General features: G+C 33.9%; 2 protein-coding genes across 5 annotated transcripts in view; both read right to left on the bottom strand.

The window, feature by feature from the left end:
* Positions 1 to 16,598, bottom strand: part of LOC113518335 (uncharacterized) — a 29,255-nt gene extending 12,657 nt beyond the window's left edge. For 2 of the 4 annotated variants that reach the window (XM_026903205.3, XM_026903208.2), the window contains exons 1-12: positions 15,506 to 16,598; positions 9,940 to 10,049; positions 8,863 to 9,015; positions 8,318 to 8,412; positions 6,585 to 6,743; positions 5,956 to 6,108; positions 4,313 to 4,567; positions 3,795 to 3,958; positions 3,256 to 3,409; positions 2,678 to 2,860; positions 1,779 to 1,907; positions 534 to 1,329 (exon numbers count right to left, since the gene is read on the bottom strand). In XM_026903205.3, coding sequence (XP_026759006.2) covers positions 534 to 1,329; positions 1,779 to 1,907; positions 2,678 to 2,860; positions 3,256 to 3,409; positions 3,795 to 3,958; positions 4,313 to 4,567; positions 5,956 to 6,108; positions 6,585 to 6,743; positions 8,318 to 8,412; positions 8,863 to 9,015; positions 9,940 to 10,049; positions 15,506 to 15,696 — 2,542 coding nt within the window. In that variant the 5' untranslated portion in view covers positions 15,697 to 16,598. Of the gene's footprint in view, positions 1 to 302; positions 394 to 533; positions 1,330 to 1,778; positions 1,908 to 2,677; positions 2,861 to 3,255; positions 3,410 to 3,794; positions 3,959 to 4,312; positions 4,568 to 5,955; positions 6,109 to 6,584; positions 6,744 to 8,317; positions 8,413 to 8,862; positions 9,016 to 9,939; positions 10,050 to 15,505 lie in introns of all 4 variants that reach the window. The other 2 variants (XM_052902525.1, XM_026903206.3) reach the window with 2 other exon arrangements.
* Positions 16,599 to 16,750: 152 nt separating this feature from the next.
* On the bottom strand, positions 16,751 to 24,424 carry LOC113518207 (sialic acid synthase). The gene is made up of 5 exons (XM_026903011.3): positions 24,099 to 24,424; positions 21,221 to 21,436; positions 20,466 to 20,813; positions 19,355 to 19,505; positions 16,751 to 18,127 (listed from the first exon to the last, which is right to left on the bottom strand). Exons 1-5 carry the CDS (start codon positions 24,225 to 24,227, stop codon positions 17,922 to 17,924), a joined length of 1,050 nt encoding a protein of 349 aa, XP_026758812.1. The 5' UTR covers positions 24,228 to 24,424; the 3' UTR covers positions 16,751 to 17,921.
* Positions 24,425 to 24,555: the final 131 nt, after the last annotated feature.

The following is a 24,555-nucleotide window of genomic DNA, read 5'->3' as shown; positions in this document are numbered from 1 at the left end:
TTACATATTTTACAATGATTATGCCAGTAAACAACACGAAAAATTTTTAAACCGGAGAAAATGGCTACCATTGATACGTCAGCTCATACATAATAAATAAACGCAAAGCGGGTTAGTAATGCCTACTTCGAAAGGTTGCAGAGCGAAAAGACAAAATACCACCTGACAATATGGGTAATAAAAAATTAATAATGTTGACATGTTAAAGAAAAATTACATGTATTAATGGGTAGATAGAGGAGGTTTGGGAGTTGATTACACAAACCAGAAGGATTTCTCGTAATTTAATTAGTTCGACGTACTTCTGGCTTTGGTAGCCATTTTCTTCAGCTGTAGTAGTAAGGACTCATTGTCATCCTCGACCCGTGATGCTGTTTTACGCAAGTTATTTGCCTGAAAATATTCGTTAGTTATCATTATTGGAGACTGGTAATAGAAGTTACTACTATTTACCAGTGGGAGATTATACTACGAATAAAATAATATTATGGTTATAGCATTAAACAACATATACATTTTCACAAAATATGTACCTATAGTTGGTAATCTTACTGCCAAGGGACTGAATAATGATGCAAAGGGAAAAGAGAAATAAGAAGATGGACCTGCTGCAATTTTATCAGGGGAAAGAGGCGGACTGTCAGATTTATCTTTCTGATCTTTCCGAATTTCGTTTGAAATACCAGTCATTATTTTATTATCATTACTTAATGGGAGTAATTCATTTACATCAAGTAAATCAGTTGAAGTTCTCTGATTATACAAATTTTTTATTTCAGTTTCTGTACTAGCATTCACGAATCCCGTATTAGCTTGTTGCGACTTATCAGTGACATGCATAATAGTAGTCTGTATAGCTGCGTTACAAAGTTTATTTCTATCCGTTTGCGTAAAATTATTGATATAAAGAAAATCTGTTTGTATGTTTTTATTTTTCATATAGATTATATCAGTTTGCACATACGTATCTAATGTCTCATTGTTGCATTGCACAGTTGATTCTAATGTAACTTTCCTAGTATCTGTGGATTCATCGTTCATTATTATAAAATCGGTTTGAGAACCCTGACAATAGGTCATGATATGATCGTGTGGAGATTGAGCCACTTGGTTAATTCCGATGGATAAGCGACTGGTTTCGAAAGAAGATAAGTTTTTTTCTAAAGCCAACTGCATTTCGAGAATGCGATGCATTGAATTTGGGTCAATATTTTCAGAATAATTTGCAGCAGTATTCTGAGGTGGAATTAGATCGGGATGGAATGGTTGTGAAATTTTCGTCGATGGAGGTAGTCTTCTGCCTCCGAAGCGTTGCCGATATCGGCTAGCCTGTTCAAAAATAAGTTCTAATTTAATTTTTGTAATTTTTTTAATACTACATTATGACGAAAAAGAAGAGTGTGCAAGTTGCGTACCTCTTATAGCCAATAATTTTGTACTAGGTACTATTATTTATGGATTGTGTATTTATGTCTCAGTGTTGAGTCAGTTTGGCAGTGCGCCAGTTGGCGACTAGACTTGAAGCTAATGCCCTATTAAATGCAATTGTTCCCTATTAAAACTAAGTGATTAGAGAATAAGTGTACTTAATGTAATAATATAGTTAACGCTGAGCTTAAAACAAGTTTACATTCTCACATTTCAAATCGTTGTTGTAGGCAAATATTGTAAGTAGAGAGTAATGCCATTATTTGTGCAACATTAGACTAACACATGCTATATAAGTCTACAATCTCATCTGTTTGATTATTATCAATGATCAAATATGAAGATCGTACCTCTTCTTCTGCATTTCGTAGCTGTTCTCGCAAGTCAGCTTCGCGTTCAAGCGAGTCTTGTAGATCTCGCAATAACTGCGCTGGATCCTCCTGACTACCTCCTCGTGTAAGGGACGATCGTGATATTTTCTAGGGGTATGAATATGTTTTTATTACTTACATACATATGCGTACATTCTAACACAATTTTACTCTATGGTGATTATACATAAGGACTTGGAATAAAATGTATCAGTGTTAATTTCATCTTCTATCTTCTCATCTTTATCTAATCATACCCGATTTGTTTCATAATGTACAGACCTGTGCTACTTTTATCCATTTCTTGTCCAGAATTTGTCCAAAATTTTTATAATAACTATTATAACATCTTTGTTTTAACAATAATTTAGCACTATATGATAGTTATTTCGTACTATTGACATGTAGTACAGAATAACTACCAACCAGATAGTGATACTCAATGCTTAGGCCACTATTTAAAACTGCTTTCAGTATTTCTTCATATTTGTTTTGTGATATGTAGTTTTACAGTTGTTTAAATCGTTTAGTCTTAAAACATACAAGCCTCAAATTAACACATGATACTCCAAATGTAAATATCTCGGAATATCAGTCGCAGAGGATCTCAATCTCTCGTATTTGTGAACATAGAAAATAATATTAAAATAGTAATCTCATTTAAATTTTTAAACATTTTAAAGATGACTCAACTAAACTTCGCCTGCGAGAAATCATTTTCCCCAAGAAACTACGTCTAAATAATTAACTATGTCTATATTATGCTTAAGATTTTATCACTAAAGCTAGTCAGACATGTTGAAATGTTTGATGTTTATTATCTATGAAATCAACGATGTTAATGAGTATGGTTTTTATAAATAAAGATGCACACGTACCCCATCAATAGTCGGTTGTTTTTTGAGGTTGGCGGGCGGCGCGCCTGAGGCCGCTGCGAGTTTGCTATTAGCTTCGGCTAGTTCACGTTGTAGTCGAAGCGCAACCTCTGTTGATCGTGCAACCTCCTGTTCCAATTCCTTTATCCGATTTTCTCGTTGCAGACCCTCCTGCCCGCCTACTATCTGAAAATAGTAATAAATAATAGATATTAAAATCTGTGTCTTTAATGACTTTTTCATTATAAGTCAATCTGTATCCGTTTTTCTTTATTAACGTATTACATATAAGCAAAACTTTTACTTTCTAATGGTGCAAGAAACGTGAAGTTATCTTTATAAACATCGAAGGTACAAGACAATAAAATAATCTACAATTATCTAAACATTATGATAATATTTTATAAAAAATAGTATCAAAAGAAACAAGTCTTATACTTCATTGACAATTTTTTTTTTCCAATTTAAAGGATTAAATCTTTATGAAGCATAGATTTAATCTTTATGATATTATATTGATCAAGTTGAGGACTATTCGTGAATGCTTAATGTTATAAGAATAAATAAATTAGTATTCTTACTTCTAAAAGCTTTTTCTCCTGGTCAGCTTTCTCTTGTTCCAGCTGCTCAGCTTTCCTTTCAGTCTTTTTTAACTTAAACGATAACACTCTACAATTTTTTATTGTTTGCTCTAATTCTCTTCTCAATGAAGAGTATTCATCAGCTTGATCTTCCCTACAATGAAAATTAATGGTATCGTGAATTTGTTATTATAAGTAATTGTTTGTTTAATGAGTTTTTTTTTATACAACTTAGAATGGCAAACAAGCTGACGGTCCATCTGATGGAAAGTGGGAACCGTCGCCTATAGACATGAGCAGTACCATGGACATAACAGAGTATACTGTTTCGCCCATGATACCCCCCATGCGTTGCCATTCCTGAGGACTCAAGTGTTATTCCTCTGTACCCAGTAAATTCACGCCATATCCCACCCTTCAAACCGAAACACAGCCATGCAAACACAACTGCTTCATGGTAGAAACACGAATGGGACAGAGGTACCCAAGCAATCGACTTTTGTACAAAGTCTCCCTTTGGTAGTTGGGTGCAAATTTACCTGAAATTGTCCTGCATTTCCTCTATTTCCTCCTCGAGATCTCGCAGTTCTTTTTTCATGTCCTCATTCTCGTCCATCAATTCTTCACAGAGGGTTTCAGCTGCAAGCAACTTTGCCCGTAGTTGTTCTACTTGACGCGTTTGCACCTCAACGGATGGTCGAGACTGAAAAATATTATTAATTTATAATTAGATAACTCGTAATATATTAATATAGATTGAACATAACAATTATTACATTACACATATAACTTATTTGTATAATGCGACAATTAAGATCTATAAGGTACTATTAGCTTTACACTTTCCTAGTTATGTACTAGTGCGGTTTCATTCGCGTGAATCAGTATATAAGGTATTCCATGTGTCCATTCCATATAACCTGTCTACATATTAAAATTCATTTAAATTTGTTCAGTAGTTTTTGCGTAAAATAATAATAAACTTTTGCGCATAATCACATTCATACGTGTATTTATTAGTTAAAAATTAAAGAAAAATTTGCTAAATGTTAATTACCTCTAATTCACATTCAATCTCTTTGACTCTTAATGAGAGGTGTTTCTTCTCATCCTTCAAATCTTCGTTCTGAGATGTAAGTTCGTTGACTTTCTGTTGCAACTTTAAGACTTCCGAGGACCGCCCCGTCGTGTACTTATTGGCCGTGTCTATGTTTGCCAGCCGTCGGAGCAAAATATCACTTTTTTCTTTCTCAACTCGCTCGCAACGTTTCTTCAGTGTGTCAACTTCTTGTCTTAGACTTTCAATTTGCTCCTAGAAGAACTCTTAGTACAGTTCAAATCTAGAAAGAAGGAGGAAGTGCACTTGCCGCACCGCAAAGGCAATACGAACTTCATTTAAGGATTTGGGTTGGAAATTAGGATTCCTATAAACTATTAGGTTTTAGATATATAGTTAGATAGTTTTTTTAAAGTTCCTATAAAATGATTTAGAGGAATTTAAAGGAAGCAAAAAGTTCCTCTTTCTGTCATACGTAATCTAAAATAGAGAATATATAATATTTTAATATTAAATTAAAATAGATATTTGTCTATTTGGACTTTATTTTACTTCCTTTATGTAGTTATTTATTTATTTTACTTACTAAAATGGATTTGAATGATCAATATTAATAAAACATAATTATATTAAGTAAAGCTAATATCATTATCGTGCAAGTTTTTCGCCGTTACGAAGATAAAGATTTAGTGATAGTAATTTCGTGTTTTAGTGATAATATAGTAGCAGGTAGATTGGGACGATAGCTCACACATACTTATGAGAAAGTTTCCACATCACAGTCTGTCGCTTTTTTTGGATGTTGTTTTTATAAAAGACGAAAATGAGATAGAAACCTTACTTGAACTATAGATACATGCTGGCGAGGTATTAGAGATAGGCAAGGATGAAGTCAAGATAGGTGAATCTTTGTGACGAATTCTTCAGAAAGTAATTATGATATTTTCTAGGGGGAATGGCGTGGAGCTTGATTTTATAGAGTATATTGCTAGTAATTAGGTAGCTAGATTTGTTAATGACAATAACTCGGTGCTATAAATTGAACTTTAGAATAAGATGTCGATAAACTAATACAGCGACGATTATGCTGCAAGATACTGTGTCCTTGAGGGGATAACCCATGTAGACGAACGTATTGTATACGTATATTTGCTCATATATACAGGAACCACTTAGGTCACATTGTTAATTCAGATCATTCCGGTTTCTAGTAAAGTAAACCATGATATACAAAAAATAAGTAAAGTGATTGTGAATATAATGAAAATAATAAGCCGAATTAAGCTAATCTGCATGTAAATAAACAGACATACGGCGTCTGTTCTCTATGGGTGTGGTGTAAATTGTTATTATCCGGTAATTGACGACTAGGGATTCGTTGGTAGGTGCTTCGTGTACGACAATTCAGTACCTTTTTCACTTTGTTTTACAAGTGAATTTTCATGGATTGAATTAAATTTCTCTAAGTATTTCATATAATTGGGTATCAGTATATGAGTTCACCAGTTTCAAACTATAATAACTTTATATAGTTAATTATATAGTTACCGACATCAGTAACCATTGTTTTTCATTAACTCTGTATAAAACACAATAAAATGAACAGTTCATCTTTTTTACAGAAAAAAATGGGGTATTCTAACCTGATATTCCTTAACATTGGCGTCTACGAGAGTGGTTTCCGTGGTGACCGTGCCAGCTGTACTAGCATCGTCATCAGATTCATCTCTCTCGCGCGACGGTCCGCCTCGAATTGGGGGTTTTGTGTTTGATGACGAATTTCGCGAGCTTTTTACCTATAATGTGACATGTTAATTGTTAATAGCAGTTTAATTTGTATGGATCTAAATTATTTTTAGGGACGTTTAGATTTCATAAGGTAATCCTTATTGACCGTATCTAGTTATCAAATTTAAGCTTAGCTTGGTAGGTCAAGTACCGACATAAAAAGAGAAGGGTTCACTTAGATGTGACGATGTCAATAGACTGATTTTAATGTGATTTCATTATTTGAGGGTTAGTTTAATTAGGTTCGGGATGGCTTTTAACTATAGAACAAAGTTTAAACTTAAATTGTTTGTATTAACAAATTCCACATTCAAGATGTCTAGGGTCGAATGAAGATCAGATAATAGCCCTTTCGGTGATATGGTAGTAGAAGTAGGTTTCTATGGAAACGTTGCATATAATACTGTTTTAATTTTTTTTTATCGACTTAAGTTATAAACTCACTTATAGTTTATTATTAAAAAATGTAGTAGATTGTTTTTACCTGCATTAAAAAATTTACATCGTCTTTTGTGGCAGTTCTATCTTCTTTAGATCGTACTGGCTTTTCTTCTTCTTTACTTCTGGACAAACTTCTTCGTTCTCTCTCTTTTTCCATACTAGATTCCTTTTCGAAGCTGTTTTGATTTTTTATAAGTTGCATCTGCAACAGAGACAATAGGTATAAATATTGGAAATTAATCTGTGGAAACTTAAACTAAATATATACTGAGCTAATGATTTGCTTGGGATAATGAAGTTATGAACCTGCAATATCGTTTGAAGGTCCGCGTAGATGATGGGCATTTTGTTTGCGGACAATATATCTTTTTGCGTCATCTGTGTACTTGCACATTAAATTTGCCTTACAGTATGTAATTTTAAGTGTTTTATTATGATTGGACTAAAATGTATTTATGTCAAGATTTTGTCTAATTGGATTTAAAACACTAGATCGGTTAGATTAGCATAAATAAAAATTATATCCACGGACAAAGTGATTCTCGACTGCGATTTGTGACGAATATACACATGATGTGGATGTAATAAGTAAATGACGACATGGGGGGAAAGGGATTGTTAGCAATGGAGTTTGGAAACCATCGCGACCAATTCTTGTTGAATTCGTCATGATGGGCTAATTGACCTGCTTCATCCTCACATATCATCCTTCACTGGTACCCCGCCAGTGTATACCAGTAGCGCAGGCGGGGCAACCATTTCATTATCATTCATAAAAAAAAAAACACATTACGACATATGTCGCATGTAGACTCATAGCAAATTATAGGTACTTTGGTTATATTATACAAATACGGCGTGATGGCAGCATGAAAAATATTCTTTAAATCTACATTACTTTATGATCTATAAATTGCATAAGTTGGCCATTTCCTCAATCAGTTATAACGTCTTGCATTTTGCCAAGCTCTAACTTTGATGGCGACCTTTTGTGTTTATTTTGAGAAGCGCATCGCCACAAGCTGGGTTGAAACGCAGACAGTTGTATTGGCATGACCCACTTAATTTATTTTACACTATCTATATGGGGATTCAAGGTGAAAAAAATCTATGTTTATACGACTTTGTTTTGTAGATAAATTCCTGTATAAGTGCTTCAAGAGTTATTATGTAGTGTCTTTATTAACTGGTCGATAGATAATTATAAACGTATGCCAGCTTAAACAGGCTGGCAGTTAAAGCTTTTTAGTACATATTTATATTAAAATGAAAAATATAATTTCTGTGTTTCATTTTTAGCATTCAGTTACGTAAGACAAATTAAAGATTAAGTACCATCTTTTTACAATACAGATGCCGGTAGCTAAAATATTTTTTTTTTAATATCGTTCATTGGTTTTATACAGACTATAATAGACAATAAAAATTCAGAAATAGTATTTGAAATCGAGTTCCTTGCCTAAAAAGTTAAAATATACTTAGTAATTCAAGTGTAATAACGTGTTAAAGGGTTACATTGAAATGTAACCTTTAGTAGGCATTTTTTATTTCGTTTTAGGCTGCGTAGTTTTCCACTTTTGTTTTGTTATTATTATAAATGATACTCCATTTATATAGGTATGAATTACGGAAATCGCGGTCTGTAAGAGCGAGTTCAATTTACCGGTTTTATTTTTATGAGTATCAGCTTGAGTATTAGTCTTTGTCGTGTAGATTTTATTTAGTCGTTGAGAGTTTACGACAATGTTATTGACCGTAGTAAAATTTATTGTTTACCTTGCGTACGCGCTCCGCGAGCGAGTCGTTCTTTGTGATGGTGACCGCGGCTGCAGGGGGTGGCGATGCTGAAGGTCGCCGTAACGTCACTGTGTCTGCCGAACATTATAAAATATAAATTTTTAATATAGAAAAAATTATGTGTACTATAAAACTACTAGTATACTATATAAATACTATTATAGGAAATAATCTTATTACGAGTAGTACTTAAGACTACTTCGAGTTAGTAATTAATTTATATATATAATGAAACTAGTTGAAACCTATGGCTTTATGAATATATTCATCTAAGATAATGCTCTGTGTATCGAATTTTATTCGAATTCATTCTTTTCAAAAACGAGGAGGTTCTCAATTCCTTAATATTTTTTGTATGCCAAAAATACACCAATGTCTTCGACGAGTCTGAGCCGATTTTGGTAATTATTTTTACAATTGATAGGATTAAGGTAAGTACTTCCGTGTTGGTTCCGTATTAATGTTGGCTACGTCCTTTTTGGAAGTCGTGAAATAATTTAAATCCGGTTGGATTATATAAATACCGGTATTACTTTGCCCCGTATCCGGGGAGGTTAAGGGTCCAGTGAGCTTCCGTTTAGGTAATTTGAGGCTGAAGGTGACTGCAGTCGTGGTGTCTGTGTCATTGGCTCCCAAGTCTGGCGTCGACGTCCACGATGCACTGATTCTACTGAACCCTGCGCAAAAAACATTACAAGTTTTGAATTTATTTTGTATATAATAATTATTTTTCATAATTCATTCTACATTACACTCGTACTAATAGAATAATACGTAATAAACTTATCCTGAAAATATAGATTTTAAGACAAGTCCATTACTAGGTAGGCAAAAGAACAGAGTGCCAACGACCTTAGGTATCATTGGCACGCTTAATAATTTGTCGTCATCATGTTTGTATGACGATTTCAAAGAATATATTACGTTAAAAGTGCAACCCTATTATGGTCTTTAATACAATTTATAATGGCAAACAAGCTGATGGCCCACCTGATGGAAAGTGGCAACCGTCGCCTATAGATATAAGCAATACCATGGACATAACAGAGATTACTGTTTCGCCCATGATACTCCCTATGCGTTGCCATTCCTGAGGACTCAAGTGTTATTTCTCTGTACCCTGTAAATTCACGCCATATCCCATCCTTCAAACTGAAACACAGCCATGCAAACACAACTGCTTTACAGTTGAAACACGAATGAGACAGAGGTACCCAAGCAAACGACTTTTGTACACAGTCTTCCTCTGGTAAAGTCAAATTCTTAAATTGGTCGAACAGAACATCCACACTCAACCTATATTAAAAAAGTTCGTGTCCTAAATTGGTTTATGCTCGTACCATCACGATACGAAGGCGATGTATATAACAATTTAAATACATTTAATAACACTAGCGTTTATCTGCGACTTCGTCCGCATGACTGGGATACACAGTCGCCTATATCTTTCTTCATCTGTTGTAGTTTATTTATGCAACTTAGAATGGAAAACAACCTGACGGTCTACCTGGTGGAAAGCTGTAATTTCATTGCAGGCAGGGTAACAAACAAATAAACTCACTTTCACATTTATAATAATAATAAGTGCAGTAAGGATGTACCTGTGGAGAAGGCGTCTTTCTTGGGAGGTTCGATAGAGCTGAGATTTGTACTAGAGGCCCAGCCGCGACCTGTCTTCTCCACCCCTGCGCCATTTTCTTCATCACGACTTCTGTGTAAATGTAACAGAATTTATTAGTGAACACACAATAAAATGTATATCAGCCAACAATTAACCATTAACAACATATACAATTTGTCCGACTAACAATTTAGTATAGGAGACTCATATTTTTGTCATTTTTCAACTCATATTTTTTTAAGAAAAAATATTATATAGAAATTATATTATTACAGAATTATAATACAAATTAAAGGAATATTTAAGGTATGACTTTGTTCAACCGTCTGTCTACTATCGTTTTTACTAGGGGGTCAGAAGTTGCACTCAAAATGTGTCTATGAGGGGTAGTAGTCCATGTGGGCATAATATAAAAGGCGTTCATTTGCACAGTTTCAAAACTGATTTTTATTAATTTTTATGCTGCGTAGTTTTTAATTTATTATAGAAAATGTGAAAAATACCATTCATCCTCCTTATCATACCTTCAATGTTTGTAAAGCAGCATATTCCTTCAAAAACACAGCCATGTGAACACAACTCCTTCACGGTTGAACCACGAATGGGACAGAGATTCCCAAGCAAGCAGCTTTTATACAATGTCTCTCCCTGGTAAAATTATCACGGGTTTTATTATGTTCCGTAGCGATGTATGTATGGACAGATTTGTTTTCCATTTTTTTAGGGATGTAAAAAACGTACAATAACTTGTTAAAATGTTAAAATAATTAGACGTATAAGTTTTTTTGAAGATTCTTTGACTTAAACTCAAAGTTTGAAGACGAAGGTCTTTAACCAGTGCTTGTTGCCGGTGGTGATGATCTATAGAACTGTAACATGATCCTATTCTGTGTTTATATGCAAAAACTTCAATTTAGTTAGCGTGCTAAGGAGAGGGCTATGTTCGGAGTTTCTTTGCGTGATAGAATCCGAAATGAGGATATCCATAGAAGAATCAAAGTAAAGAATATGCAAGCTGAAGTGACAATGGGCTGGTCACATAGTTCGAAGAATGGTGACCCTATATAGGCAAACGCAGTATAGGACGATCCCTCACTAGATGGATGTATTGCAGAGAGTCAATAGATGCAGGTGGCTCGTGATCGTTCCTTATGGTGGTCTATGGGGGAGGCCTATGTTTAGCAGTGGACAGTTAACGGTTGATATAATATCAATTCTAGAAATCTTCAGGTATGTCTAAATTTTGCGTCTTTATTTTGTTTTTATTTGTTTTTGTATTTATTTAGCTTGACTTTAGATTTCGTAACGTTTGACTCATAACGTATCAATCGTCTTTGTATGTATTATACATATATTAAACTGCTGTACCTAAATGATGTAGGAAACGGGATAACTTGAAAAACCAGTCAGAGGAAGACTTTGTACAAAAGTTGTTTGCTTGGGTACCTATGTCTCATTCGTGTTTCAACCGTAAAGCAGTTGTATTTGCATGGCTGTGTTTCGGTTTGAAGGATGGGATATGGCGTGAATTTACAGGGTACAGAGAAATAACACCTGAGTCCTCAGGAATAACAACGCTTAGAGAGTATCATGGGCGAAACAGTAATCTCTGTTATGTCCATGGTACTGCTTATATCTACAGGCGACGGTTGCCACTTTCCATCAGGTGGGCCGTCAGCTTGTTTGCCATTCTAAGTTGTATAATAAAAAAGTGATGCTTTTTATAAAGTCCAAATGTGTGGCAGCGTTCTGTATTGAATCGTCCCAAAATATAGTTGCGAAAAGTGCAATGAAGATTGGCTCATCCGTCATATATAGACAACCGGAAGATAATATGATTTGGGCAGTACTATAAATAATGAAAAGTATATTAACACATATATTTTTTAAATGAACAAAGAATGTAGCAGTGCAGTGCTAACAAATCTTTTAATTTAAATCCAATAATATTAAAATTTCCATGAACTCAACGTTTTTTCTTACTTACTATACTGTAAAAAAAAAATCAAAATTGAAATACATTGACTCGATTCAAAGCGATATCAATCCTAGGGAGTGACGCTTTTTTTAAGAAACCCAGAATTTAGATATCGAACTTGGGGGTGACATGGAAATGGATAAAAACTTTTTTCGGGTAGGGGGGGGGCTTCAAATATGCCCATAAGGGGGGGGGGGGAGCCCCCCTATGGGCATATTTAAAAAAAGCCTCTTTGTTCAATATAACGACGATTATAGGTTTCAAAATGCAAAGACGATGAACACGTAGACTGCGTTCGTGTTGACCCGGTTTCAAATATTTTAGTACGTGTATATTGACATTGACAATGAACCTGATGGAGAACAGAGTTAACGCCAATAATGAGAGCAGAGCGGGCTCAATTTAGAAATATCTAACTTATCTATTTCAAAATTTGTCAGTGATATTCGATATCTTCATCGGAACAATGATTTATGAAAAATTGGATTCGTAAATGAACTGAATCAAAGCTAGTGGCAAACCCGTGTCGAGAATAATTGAATCAAGATAAAAATGAAATAATCTTGTCTTGTTATGAGAAATGGAATTAATTGAAAAAAAAAAAAAACCACAAACCCAGTCTTGAAACTAGCTTTTCCGTAATTTTGGGTACAACTTTGAAAAGTGGAACTGTTTTAATAACTGTCTATGGTCAATATTGTTAAATGTTTCATGTAAGAAAACACGAATTGACTTATATGTATGTTAGTGCCGCTCATGTTTAAGAGTCCCGGATGGTCTTGGAGCTAGTCGAGAATTCTCGACTAAAATACATATTAGTCATTCGGGGGAATTCTTATATAAACATTTTTTTGTAATTTAAAATGGTGAACAAGCTGACGACCCGCCTAATGGAAAGTGGTAATCGTCGCTTATATACATGAACAGTAGTACCATGGACAACAGAATGTACTGTGTCGCCCATGATGTCTCTTATGCGTTGCCATTCCTGTGAATTAAGGTGTTACGCCTCGGAACTCTAATTTCACTATCTGCCGTTCAAACCGAAACATGACTATGCGAACATAATTATTTTACAGCAGATAAACGAATGGGACAGAAGCTCTTAAGCAAACGACTTTTTTCAAAATTTGCTTCTAGTCAACTTTCTCTTCTTATTTAAGAATTTCATCCTATCGAAGCAACAATTTTTTTTTAACGGGCCATAATGGAACGGTAACCCCACTCGCGCTATCGGTATACACTGACAGGGCAGCAGTGAAGGATGATAGGTGAGGATGAAACAGGTCAGTTAGCCCATCGTGACGAATTCAACAAGAATTGTTCACGATGGTTTCCAGGGAGAACCACGTGGAGGTCGACCTAACAGGGCATATTGCTAGCAATGGCGCTGTCAACCTCAATTGTTAACAATCCTTTTCCCCCTGGAGCAACTAATTCATGTAAAGCTCTATTCTAGACCATATCATTGATCTCCCTATACGACATGACATCTAGCATTTCCTTTATTTTATTTTTTGGTCAACTAAACACAAGTGATCGTATTTGAATTATACCTGCACCTGCAGTTACGAAGTCTACCGCACAAAGAATCTTTTTTTACTGGAAAGTCTATTCCAAAGATTATCTTTTTGTTCAATTATCTTTGATGATTATGAATTAATAGCGTAACGCATCGAAAGAAAATATTTACTCGCCCATACAAATATCTGTCTACAGATTTAACTTAGTAGGACAGTGCTCGGAAAAGTAACGCTGCATCTTTGCATCCAGAATACCTCAACGTGAGAAGACAAAGATTTTAAAATAGTGCTAGTTGCTAGTGGCTTATGAAACTGAAACATGTTCCTCTACTGTCCGCCGTAGATATGCGATATACAGAAATTTCAAATTCCTAGTCGAGGTTTGGAGAAGGTTATATTCAGAGTTTCATTGCTTGATAAAATTGGAAATGGGGATATTCGCAGAAGACAAAACAGACGGTATAAAGGAGGGGTTTGCATATCTGTATGTGAGTCTCTATTAAACAGTTATGAAATTTTACAATGCAGGAGTAACAAGTCTTTCACTCGTTATGTCGTATGGCGTGAAGTTGATTATGCTGCTAAGAATAAGTTTTGAAAAAAAATTTGAAAATTTCTCGACAACACATGGATGGAATGCTTATGAATTACATGCACTATTAAACCCCACTGCGTTTGGATTTCATGCATGTTGAATTCATGTATTACGAGTAAGATGGGACTTCGTATTTGTGTTACAAAAACTAATGCCATACTTATTTAACAGGAATATAGAAAATACCTATATATTACTATATACACTATATAATGTGAGACAAAGAACTTTAATTCTAAAAAAGAAATGCATATTTAGGTACTCTAAATATGCATTTATTTTTTAGAATTACAGTTCTTTGTCTCACGTAGTTACGCGAGCGGAGTTAGCTAACTATGAAAAAAGGACTACTAGAGAGACTATTTCTCATCGTGGACCGTGGATGCAGTAGACTTGCAATGCTTCAATTCGTCGATGCGACCGATGCCGGTCGAAATGCAAAGAATTTCTTCAAACGGTCAGGAACTTGGAATTTTGCCACAGTTCTCGTTTTTGTTTATAATACATTTATATATTTCGCTGTATTAGGTAAATTTATTAATATTAGTTTAATCATCCACTTTTAGTTATAAATTTGCTTATTTACGATACGTAGTCAGCATCCTAGCCAGTAAATTTTAAAGAATTATTTTAATAAGTAAAGGTATTTAATGTATATTGGACGGTTACCACTTTTCATCAGGTGAGCCGTCAGCTTGTTTGCCATTCTAAGTTGTATAAAAAAAATAGAACATTGAAGATTATTGTATCTTAATACGTTTAGTCAGATTATTTTGTTTAGTATCTGTGTTTACGTAAATATGAGAAAAGTAAAAAAAAAAAACAATGTAAATCATATGTATAACTTCTATCCAAACTCGTTCCAAATGAAAAACATTATACCTAATTTATCTATAATATTTAACTTGTATATCAAACCTGTTTTCATTTCCATTAAAATTACATTGTTGAGTACGGGTTTATCTCCATAAAAGGATAATATACATATATAGCCTCAGTACTATTATTAATACGCCGACCAAGTAGCTGGTATTTTATTTCGAATTTATATTTTGCACAGTGTATTGTGTTTGTTCCCTTAGTTGTACTTACGGATTTTACTTTTTCATTTTCTAGACAAGAAAGTAGTGGTGACAAATTATGTTTTTACTCCGTTACCGCATATAAGTCTGTATCCATCCATCGTACCTGCAGAAACTCGCATGGCCTTTGTCTATGTAGCGTCTCTGGACAAAATTTCTATTGGCGTAAAAAACGTCACCGAGTGCCAAATGACGATTTACCTTATTAATTTACTAATATTACTAATGTTGAATTTGATGCGACTCTCAGCGCTTCTTAAGACATCGCATTTATATGCGCTGTACACTATGTACCAAAAGCTGGCACTGGTAGGCTTTGAAACTCTGAAATGTAAAATTACGCCTTTAGTTTTTATGCACACACTGACCGTGACGTCGGCGAGTTCCAACTGGAAAGACTAGGTGTAGATGCTGTGAAATCATCCTCTTTCTTGCGGCCACCTCCATGTTCCTTGTAGTCGCGGAAGCAGCGCTTGCATCGCGTCGGCCACCGCACCTGTGGGTGGAATCCCAGCGGACAGAGCGGATCCCCTTTCGCTAGTGGATATAAGTGATGCATATTTCCAACACACCACACAAATTACACAAATGCACTTCACAAATGACTACGGTTTTGACTAAATGCCGCACTATTGGGTATAAGTTTAAACGATCAGTCACATTCCAATCATACACACTATGTCAGTATTTCGAAAGCAATTCCCGCCCGATCTTAAAGGAAGTTACAGTCGACAACACATATGCAAATGTTTATGGAATGAGCTTTACGATTCTACTCTATAAATAATAATTGATTTAACAACGTGCTCGAGGCGCTCGTACGTCTGCACCCAACAGTGGCAATAAAAATATCCCGCTGCTAGCACTGAACCGGGCGACCTAAATCGGCTGCTATGAACCGGCTTCTATTTCTCAGACTTTCTAAGCGCGATAATATTAAAATTACTCGATAAGTAATAGCATAATATTGTACATTATCAATCGTTTCATGGAATTTCTATCGGGTTTGAATAAGTGCGTAACCATAGTAAATATAGCAGGAAGTAGAAGGATATTGGGGTGCGCTGGAGATGGTGCGCTTGGGGTGCGTGCGGGCGCGGCGCAAGCGGCGATCGAGCCGGCGTTCCGGGGACTGGCGGCTGGGCGGGCACGCAGCCAACGTACGGCGCGCGCCTGCTGCGCCACTTATGTTCTATTACACCACATGCCGCTAAACCGCTGCTCGCGATGTCCGTCAATAAAAATAAAACCAACTCGCTAATAAAATGCGTGTCGTGTCTTTTGCCTTATGACTTTGCCGTTGTGTTTTGCTCGCATGCAGTGCGACTGTTGCAATAATTAGTTACACCTAAACATATCTACCCAAAATAGACATCGCGGTGTTTGCGGCGCAATAAGGTCGACGAGTCTCACGCCAACGTATATTAAAGCTTCAAATAACGTTAACGCGTCATAATAACTTTATGAATGAGTGTTGACGTCAAAGTGAGTGAACGTGGAAATATTCTGAAAATACTAATCTCGGTAAACGGCAGTTGGAACTAATAAGGTCTTTTAATGGGATACATTGAATATAAATGTTGGCACTTAATAATATAAAGACATAAAACAACTTTTATGAGTATTCAAAATTTTTATACATTAAATTTGTGATATTTTATCGAGTATAAAATTTACACTTAAATACTACTTATTTATAACATAAAATAAATTCGATATAATTATGCTCATTCCTTTTTCATTGTCCTTTACGACACTGTATTTGGTTTGTATTCTAAACAGTGCTTATAATGTAACTAATCAGTTAATCTTCCAAATACAGAAAATACCTAATAATACACAAATTATTATATAGTTACAAATAGTTTAAGAATATAAAAAATAAACTTATATCTAAAGGTTTTGAAAGTTCATTTTAGTGAGTAGTTTTTGTTCATAATTATGTTTATTTATACGGGTGAACTCGATACATTAACATCCCTGCCTACAAGTCAATGAATATTCTAATAGTGAGATTAATTTTTTTTAATAAACATGAGACGATATACAACCAAAAATTTTGAACACCCACACTAATACAATAAACACACGGCGCATCCAACAGTAACGTTCAAATGGAAAACTATTATCCTTTTATTTTTCGATCTATGTTTCTTTAGGAGAAAATGTTTAATTTCTCTGTTAGAATGTAAACTCTTTTAGAAGGATGCTAATGATTTTGTTTCATCTTGTAGATTAACTCCTTTGTTCATAAAAACAATAACGCCCTACAAACCTATTTTAACTATTAGAATATTTTGTCACGATCTGTCAAGTTGAGAAATAAGTACAACGAAACACTTCAAAAGCAAAAATAGGTTTCTAAGAGGTTTGATGTCTTTATGAATAAGGGGGAAGAATATAGACGCTGTTATTAATAAAGAAAAAAAAAATAAATATCTGTTTGCATATAACAATCACATAAAAAATCTACGTGATTTCAATAACTATTCACTTAAAGAACTTAGTTGCCAACAGTCTTGAGTGCATAACTTTATTTTATATTCATAGCCTTAATAATGTGGATTAATATATTGGCATCAGAAATTCTCGCTCGATTGCCCTCAATTCTTCTGTTTATACTGTGAGGGATCTGGCGTAAAGATACACATAAGTAAATATGAAGGAATGTGTTCAGTTACTCTTAGTGTTGGTACGTTGTCATATCACTTTAGCCTACATTAGTTGTATGTAAATACATGATCATCCCGAACGCATTTCTAACGTTGTATAAAATGAGGCTCTTTAGCAGAAGTCACTCTTGTTTAATGGCTCGTCTTCTTTCTTATCACATACAAGGGTTTTATAGATAACTTCTTCAAAATGCAGTGCGTTCAAGCCTTTAGGTTCGGCCACCTTGATTTTTACGTCCCCGGGATATAATATCTCGCCCTTATTCTTCGTGCTACCCATAACGAGAGACTTTTGTAGTTTGTCAATACATGGTATTTCTGTAACAAAAAGTTTACAATCACATTACTAAAAGTATTTAATAAAAATGTAGGAAGAGAAAAAAACAGCGTTCAGCTGTTTTTTTTTTAAATCAAACAGTAATTAGTAAACTTTGACATGTTTCTTTAGACAATGATCAATAACAACATAATTTTTAGCATAATGATCAATATATAAGTGGCGAATAATTTTGCTGTCAGATATTAATTGTTTGTTTTTCTTATAAGAATAAACTTTACGCCGCACATTTTTTATTATCCCGTGATAGCCTACGCCATCTGTGAGTGTATTCATAAGATCGGTATTTTTATCCGAACGCGCCATAAATTTATTCTTGGGGAGTATTTTTTTCGTTTCTCTCTAAACAAAAGAAAACATTACATTCACATACATACCAATGTAGTTGATGTGTTTTTATAATTTGAAATGTATATTTTTAATATTATTTAAATATTAGCTTTTACCCGCAATTTTATTTGTTACTGATCGAGATAAAAAGTAGTCTATATCCTTTTCCACCTAATAAGTAATTATTTATAGGTATTTGAAAATCCCAATGCTATTGTTTTACATCGAGTTTTCTCCTTGTATTTCATGTATAAAGAATTGTATTTTAAGGCATATTATAAAGTTTGAGTGCATTTTATTAGAGGCACTTAGTTAAATATATATGTATCACGGAAAAAGGTGTTTAGGAGTTATAAGGTAACAAAGTACCAAATAAATCTACTTTCACATTTATAATATTTGTGAGAATTAGCCTGTCTCGTTGGTTATTCATTTTTCTCAGCTTAATTACTGAAACGATGTATGTAAATCTATGAATGTAATATATGTTTAGTAGAATAGTTAATATTATGATTAAAGTTAAGTTGACGCTATCTACGAGAGAACCTCAATCGAATTTTAGAATCTATTATTTTACGAAAATTTATTACTAAATACACGATTGTGTACTTGATATATATATATATATATATATATATATATATATATATATATATATATATATATATATATATATAAACAATTTAATTTAGATATTACTATTAGTTACTTAATATTAAATAACCCTGGCCAGAAAAGTGTACATTCTATAAGAGTTACTCGTATGCCCATGTGATTACAGTGTTAAAGAACTTTATCCTATACCAATTCCAACGGATGCGTTTAGTTTATTAGGGACATTGTTATAACAATTTCTATGAGCAATACAAAGTGCGTACCTGAGGTGACAACCTTTTTGATGGGCGTACCGAGGGAGGCTTCAATTACACGTACATCTCGTACCAACTGCTGAAACTCGGGCGGTGTCAGCGAGCACACGTGGTCTGTGCCTTTCATAGTCTTATCTAGTGTTATATGCTTTTCCAAAACCTGAAATATTACTTATCATGACCACTTATGAAGATAAGACCTAATATACGTAGGTGGGGGGAAAGGGATTGTTAGTGATGGAGACTGAAAATCCCATTGCTAGCAATATACCCAACCAGGTCGACCTCCTCGCGGTTCCCCCTGGAAACTATCATGGTTGATTCCTGATGAATTCATCATGATGGGCTAACTGAGCTGTTCATTCTCATCTATCACTCTTCACTGGTGCCCCGCCAGCGTGTTCCGTTAGCGCAAGCGGAGTTATCATTCCATTTTCATCCATAAAAAAAAATATACGTAGGCAGCTGTTTTAGATTGAGACAAAGAGAGAACATTTATATATATTGCATGCTTAAATCGTTACATATTAATTTAAACAGTTCAAAACGAATATGAAAGAATAATTATTATTTTTATTAAGAAATGCTTTCCTATATACGTACGAGTTACTTTTATAAGAGATGACATAATATAATTGAATCTAGAATGTAGAATATTGTATGCAATACATATTTGTAAATGTATGACTAATGTAACTGAGTGAAAAATAATGACATGCATGTATAAATTTATAACAATAATTTCAATGTGGCTTTAGTAATATAACTTATAATTAAGAGTAGATTGTTAATAATACATATAAAAATGTTGCATGCCAAGCTGGCTAAATGTTAAAGTTACACAAAATGTATAATTTTACCTAAACTTACCACATTCATCGCAATAAATATCATTTCATTTCAACAAACCTTTAAATTAAAATATTAGGTAAATACATCTTACATGCCATTTAGTAGAAAGATAAGTACTTTATTTGTTTAAGGATAGATAAGAAGGCCTACACTAATATTAACCTAAGAGTACATAAGGGCATTCTCTTACTCGTACAAACAAATATAAATAAACAGCTCTTCCCATTTCGCTAAAATAGGTAAATAAATACTAAGAGAAAATCTATACCTTAGCGCCTAAAGCAACAGCGCCAAGTGCCACAGCTGTCCCTATTTCTTGGCCAGAGTATCCCACGGGAATATCAAAGGTATTTTTATAGTCTTGCAGTACAGTCAAATTGCAGTCTTCGTACGGTACAGGATATGCTGATATGCAATGCAGTAAACAGAACTGTTTGTGTTGCGCCGATATTATGTCGTAAATGGTCCTCACAGCCTGTTTATCCACCATTCCCGTCGATATGATAAGGGGTACTTTTTTTGACGCTGCATACTTAAGGAAAAGTAAATTATTCGAGTCCCCTGAGCCAATTTTGATAAATGGCACTTTTATGTTGACCAGGAAGTCGAAGGATACCTGAAATAAAAAAGAAGTCCAATTTCAAACTACATATTCCCAGGATATAAAAAAGGTAGTTCTGTTAAAAATAAATTATTTTCTAATTTTGAAGTAAAAATTTGGTCAAATATCTATTTTTTTAAGAATTCAACTTTGTGCTTTCTAAATTAATTATTTTTAATTGAATTTGTATCCGATTTAGAGTTAAAGTTAAGACTACGCTTTGATATTAGACGTTTATTGTAGTAATCTAACGGTGAGAGGAATTGTTAGTAACTTAGGTATACTGGTCTCATTGTTAGCAATGCCGTATTAGGTAGACTTCCACGTAATAACTTCTAGAAACTATTGTGGTACCTTGAAAACCTTATGAATTCATCACGATAGATGACTTGATTTTTTCTTTCCATTAAAAAAAAACTTACCATGTCCATGGCAGAAGCAGTAAATAAAATGCCGACCTCTTGGGCATATTTAAATAGTTCTCTGTATTGACTCTCGGAGAACTCTAAATGACGTTTGTGTTCCCCATACGTTTTGCCCCAAGAATTAGGGTTATTATACGGCCTTTCAAGATATTTCTTCGTGAATTTTTCTTTCAGACATGTTTTTTGAAATTTTACGCAGCTTGCGCCTGCTTCCTGAAAGTAAAACAATATAAATTTAAAAACTATAATAAAAACACGGCTGTATTTTGTCAGGCATACTTATTATACTTCAAAATGGCATAGTGATTTCCATCACCGGAGAGATAAATTTATATTCATTCACAATTAATTTGATGTCGCCCAGAATTGACATTCGAACGAAGGTTTCAAAAATTACTTACTTAGTAATTAGTTACTTAGTTCGTACTTAGGTAAATATTATTTGTTTAGTTATGCAAATAAAATAAATACCGATAGGTAAGGTACCATAGACATTTTATAAAGTAATTAAGTACTATGTATATACTATACTAGTATGCATACTTTTATAAGATAGACAATGTGAAAGTTTTGAATTAATAGTTATAGGTACTACCCAAACTGAACAAATTAGGCTAAAAAATCTTTGCAGAGGAAGAATGTGAAACTTTAATAATGGATAAATGAAGCACGAAGAAGGTCAGCAATTCCTTAAGCATACAGGTTGTGTAGAGTACTTAGAAGTGCCTAGGGCATCTATTGCATCAACAGTAATTGTTTTGATAATACTATAAGGACCTTGATAAGGAAACAGGTTCACAAATCAACAACACACCGCAGCAAACCAGTAAACATTCTGTGGAGATTGTCAATTTCATTATTAAGCAATTAAATAGTACGACTACCTAACTAGGTACGATTACTACGCATTTCAGTTGTGGTTTGTATGATATTGAATAAATGATTTTATTTATTTATCTTTATTAGTTTTAAACATTTATTTTTGCAAAATTTATTATTATTGTATAAATTCGATTATTGAATAATACACGGATTATTATTAATAAAGAAAATTTTGGATATTTCTACCTCAATTTTTAATGTTAATTTATTTAGGATAGGACACAGGTAAGACAAGAGTGACAAAAGAACGATTCTAAACCACTAACATTGGTCATCTACAACATATTAGTCGTCATATAATAACTGGCCAATCCTTTGTTAGTTCCGATATAGTCTGTCTGATCTGTGTTGTTAGTTCAATTTGGTAACAATTTGGTCATTCTGCCCCTCTTGACAAAGTAAGAACAAAACTATTGGTAGAATCGTTATCGCTAACAAGTCTATGAGAATCAATGAGATGGCTACGTGCACTGTCTTGTTTTTTCTCATGTGTTAATTGAAGCGATTCTATTGATAGATTCATTTGTAGAGGGGTTGGTTATTCTACGGATATCATTTGTTTCTATCACACAACTTCGAATATAAAGTTGCTTGGTGAAAATCTTGAAGCTTTCTCACAAGACTAGCAAAATATCAAATACTACATGACACGATTACAGTTAAAATAGTCTTATAATTGATATCCTAGAATTCAATCTATTGCTGTATTGTAGTGTGAACGCTTCGTGTATAGGTGTATGTATAATACCTATATGTCAAATATAGGTAGTACTTATTTACTATGTCTAGGTACTGTCCATTTTCAATAAGATTTAATTAGGACTTGATTAAATTAAAATTAGATTATATAGTTAGAGTGTCGCCATACAAATGCTCCGAGAAAAGCGGGTCAACTTTTTCATACAATTTTGCGTGATAAATAGTTAAAAACTATGGAAAAAAGAAATCGAGAACATATTCCCCGAATCTTTAGAATTTTTCCCTATCTTTAAGCAGGTCAAATTATCATCTGGGACGATATCGTCCGTGATTGTTAACGGTGTGCAAAAAAAAAACACGTGGTTGGTGGAGGGTCAAAATGAGTCAGCTAATTGGTAAGTTTTCTAACAAAAAGTTGACACATTTTTCATGCTCGATGCTGTATCCATATGATCTAACATTAAAATATATCAGGAGTAAGTAACATCAGAGTATAACAAAGACGGTCTAGAAACTTTTAATACCACGTGCCACCCTAACATCGAGCCACCATCGATCATACGAAAAGTAGTATCAGGAGTAGACAGTGATCGCCTATATTAGATATGTAAATTGTACTTTCATTGTTTATCATAAACGATTGATTTCTTTGTTTCATTTACATTAATAATAGGTACGTAAAATTATACACATCAGTTCAATAGTATTGGTTTGAATTGGTATTAATAGAAAAAGAAGCAGTGCATCGTTCAATTGATTTCAAAACGTGCACTTGAATGGGTTTTGTCCTTAGTCCTGGTCCTTTATCTTTAATTTTAATAAGTATCCACTTAATTATACAGTCGCCTTGACCTCGATTGGTTGTTAAAGGCAATTACCTATGTTCAACACATGATAAACAAGAATAAAGTGGATCGGAATGAACCTCCTAAATAAACCTCTATAGGTATTAAACTATATAGGTGAAGAATTATTTTCGATATTATTAGACTTGATATTTATAGATTTATATAAAGCATGTATATATTTACTTCATATAATAAAAATAATAACAATACTTGCTAGTTGATTGACATAAAAAAAAAACAAAAATTATCGTTTCCGTAAAAAGTTACGATTAAAGTGTCATCTATAGAAAATATCTAATTGTACATCTTGGATTTTTTTTGTATATCAATGACTAAAACATTTTTATAAAAGTATTATTGTCCATTAGATAGTTTTTGTCGTCTTAATGGACGTTGTCAGCAATTTCCTATTTACAATATAAACAAAGAATAATAAAGGCACTCACCTTTGCTGCTTTTATCAACTTTTTTGCTATTTCAATGTCACCTTGGTGGTTTTGTCCAACTTCCGCAATTATAAAACAGGGATTGTTACCACCAACTTTTATGTCCTCGGTTATCTTAACTTCCACCATCTTCCCAGCTGTTATTGTCGTTCATAAACACAAAGTGGTACCGGCTTCCGATATAAACTGATTGACGACTGTTGTAGTATCGTAAGAGTTTATCGACCTCACTTTCAAGATCAGATTGAGTAAATAAGGTCAATTCAATACAAAAGCGAGTAGCTGGTTGCGCGCCCGCCGGACAAGTGCGCGCTCGCTTCGCCACGGTACCCACTCCACTCCGCATAATTGATAAAAACCAGTATGCACTATGGTTATACGTTCGTGATCACAAACATGGTTGTTTGGGTACAGGGTATATTTAAAATTATTGATATGACAAAACAGAAACACGCGC

This window comes from Galleria mellonella, unplaced genomic scaffold (assembly GCF_026898425.1).
Source record: "Galleria mellonella isolate WM207_F2 unplaced genomic scaffold, CSIRO_AGI_GalMel_v1 utg132, whole genome shotgun sequence".
In the NCBI taxonomy this organism is placed as follows: Eukaryota; Metazoa; Arthropoda; class Insecta; order Lepidoptera; family Pyralidae; genus Galleria; species Galleria mellonella.
This window is presented reverse-complemented; position numbering and strand designations above follow the sequence as displayed.

Coding starts and splice junctions, on each gene's coding strand:
- LOC113518207 (XM_026903011.3), bottom strand. CDS start 24,227: ATGGTGGAAGTTAAGATAACCGAGGACATAAAAGTTGGTGGTAACAAT. Junction 20,814..21,220: donor CTGCTTCTGCCATGGACATG/GTAAGTTTTTTT, acceptor TTTTTATTTCAG/GTATCCTTCGACTTCCTGGT. Junction 18,128..19,354: donor CAAAAAGGTTGTCACCTCAG/GTACGCACTTTG, acceptor TTTTTGTTACAG/AAATACCATGTATTGACAAA.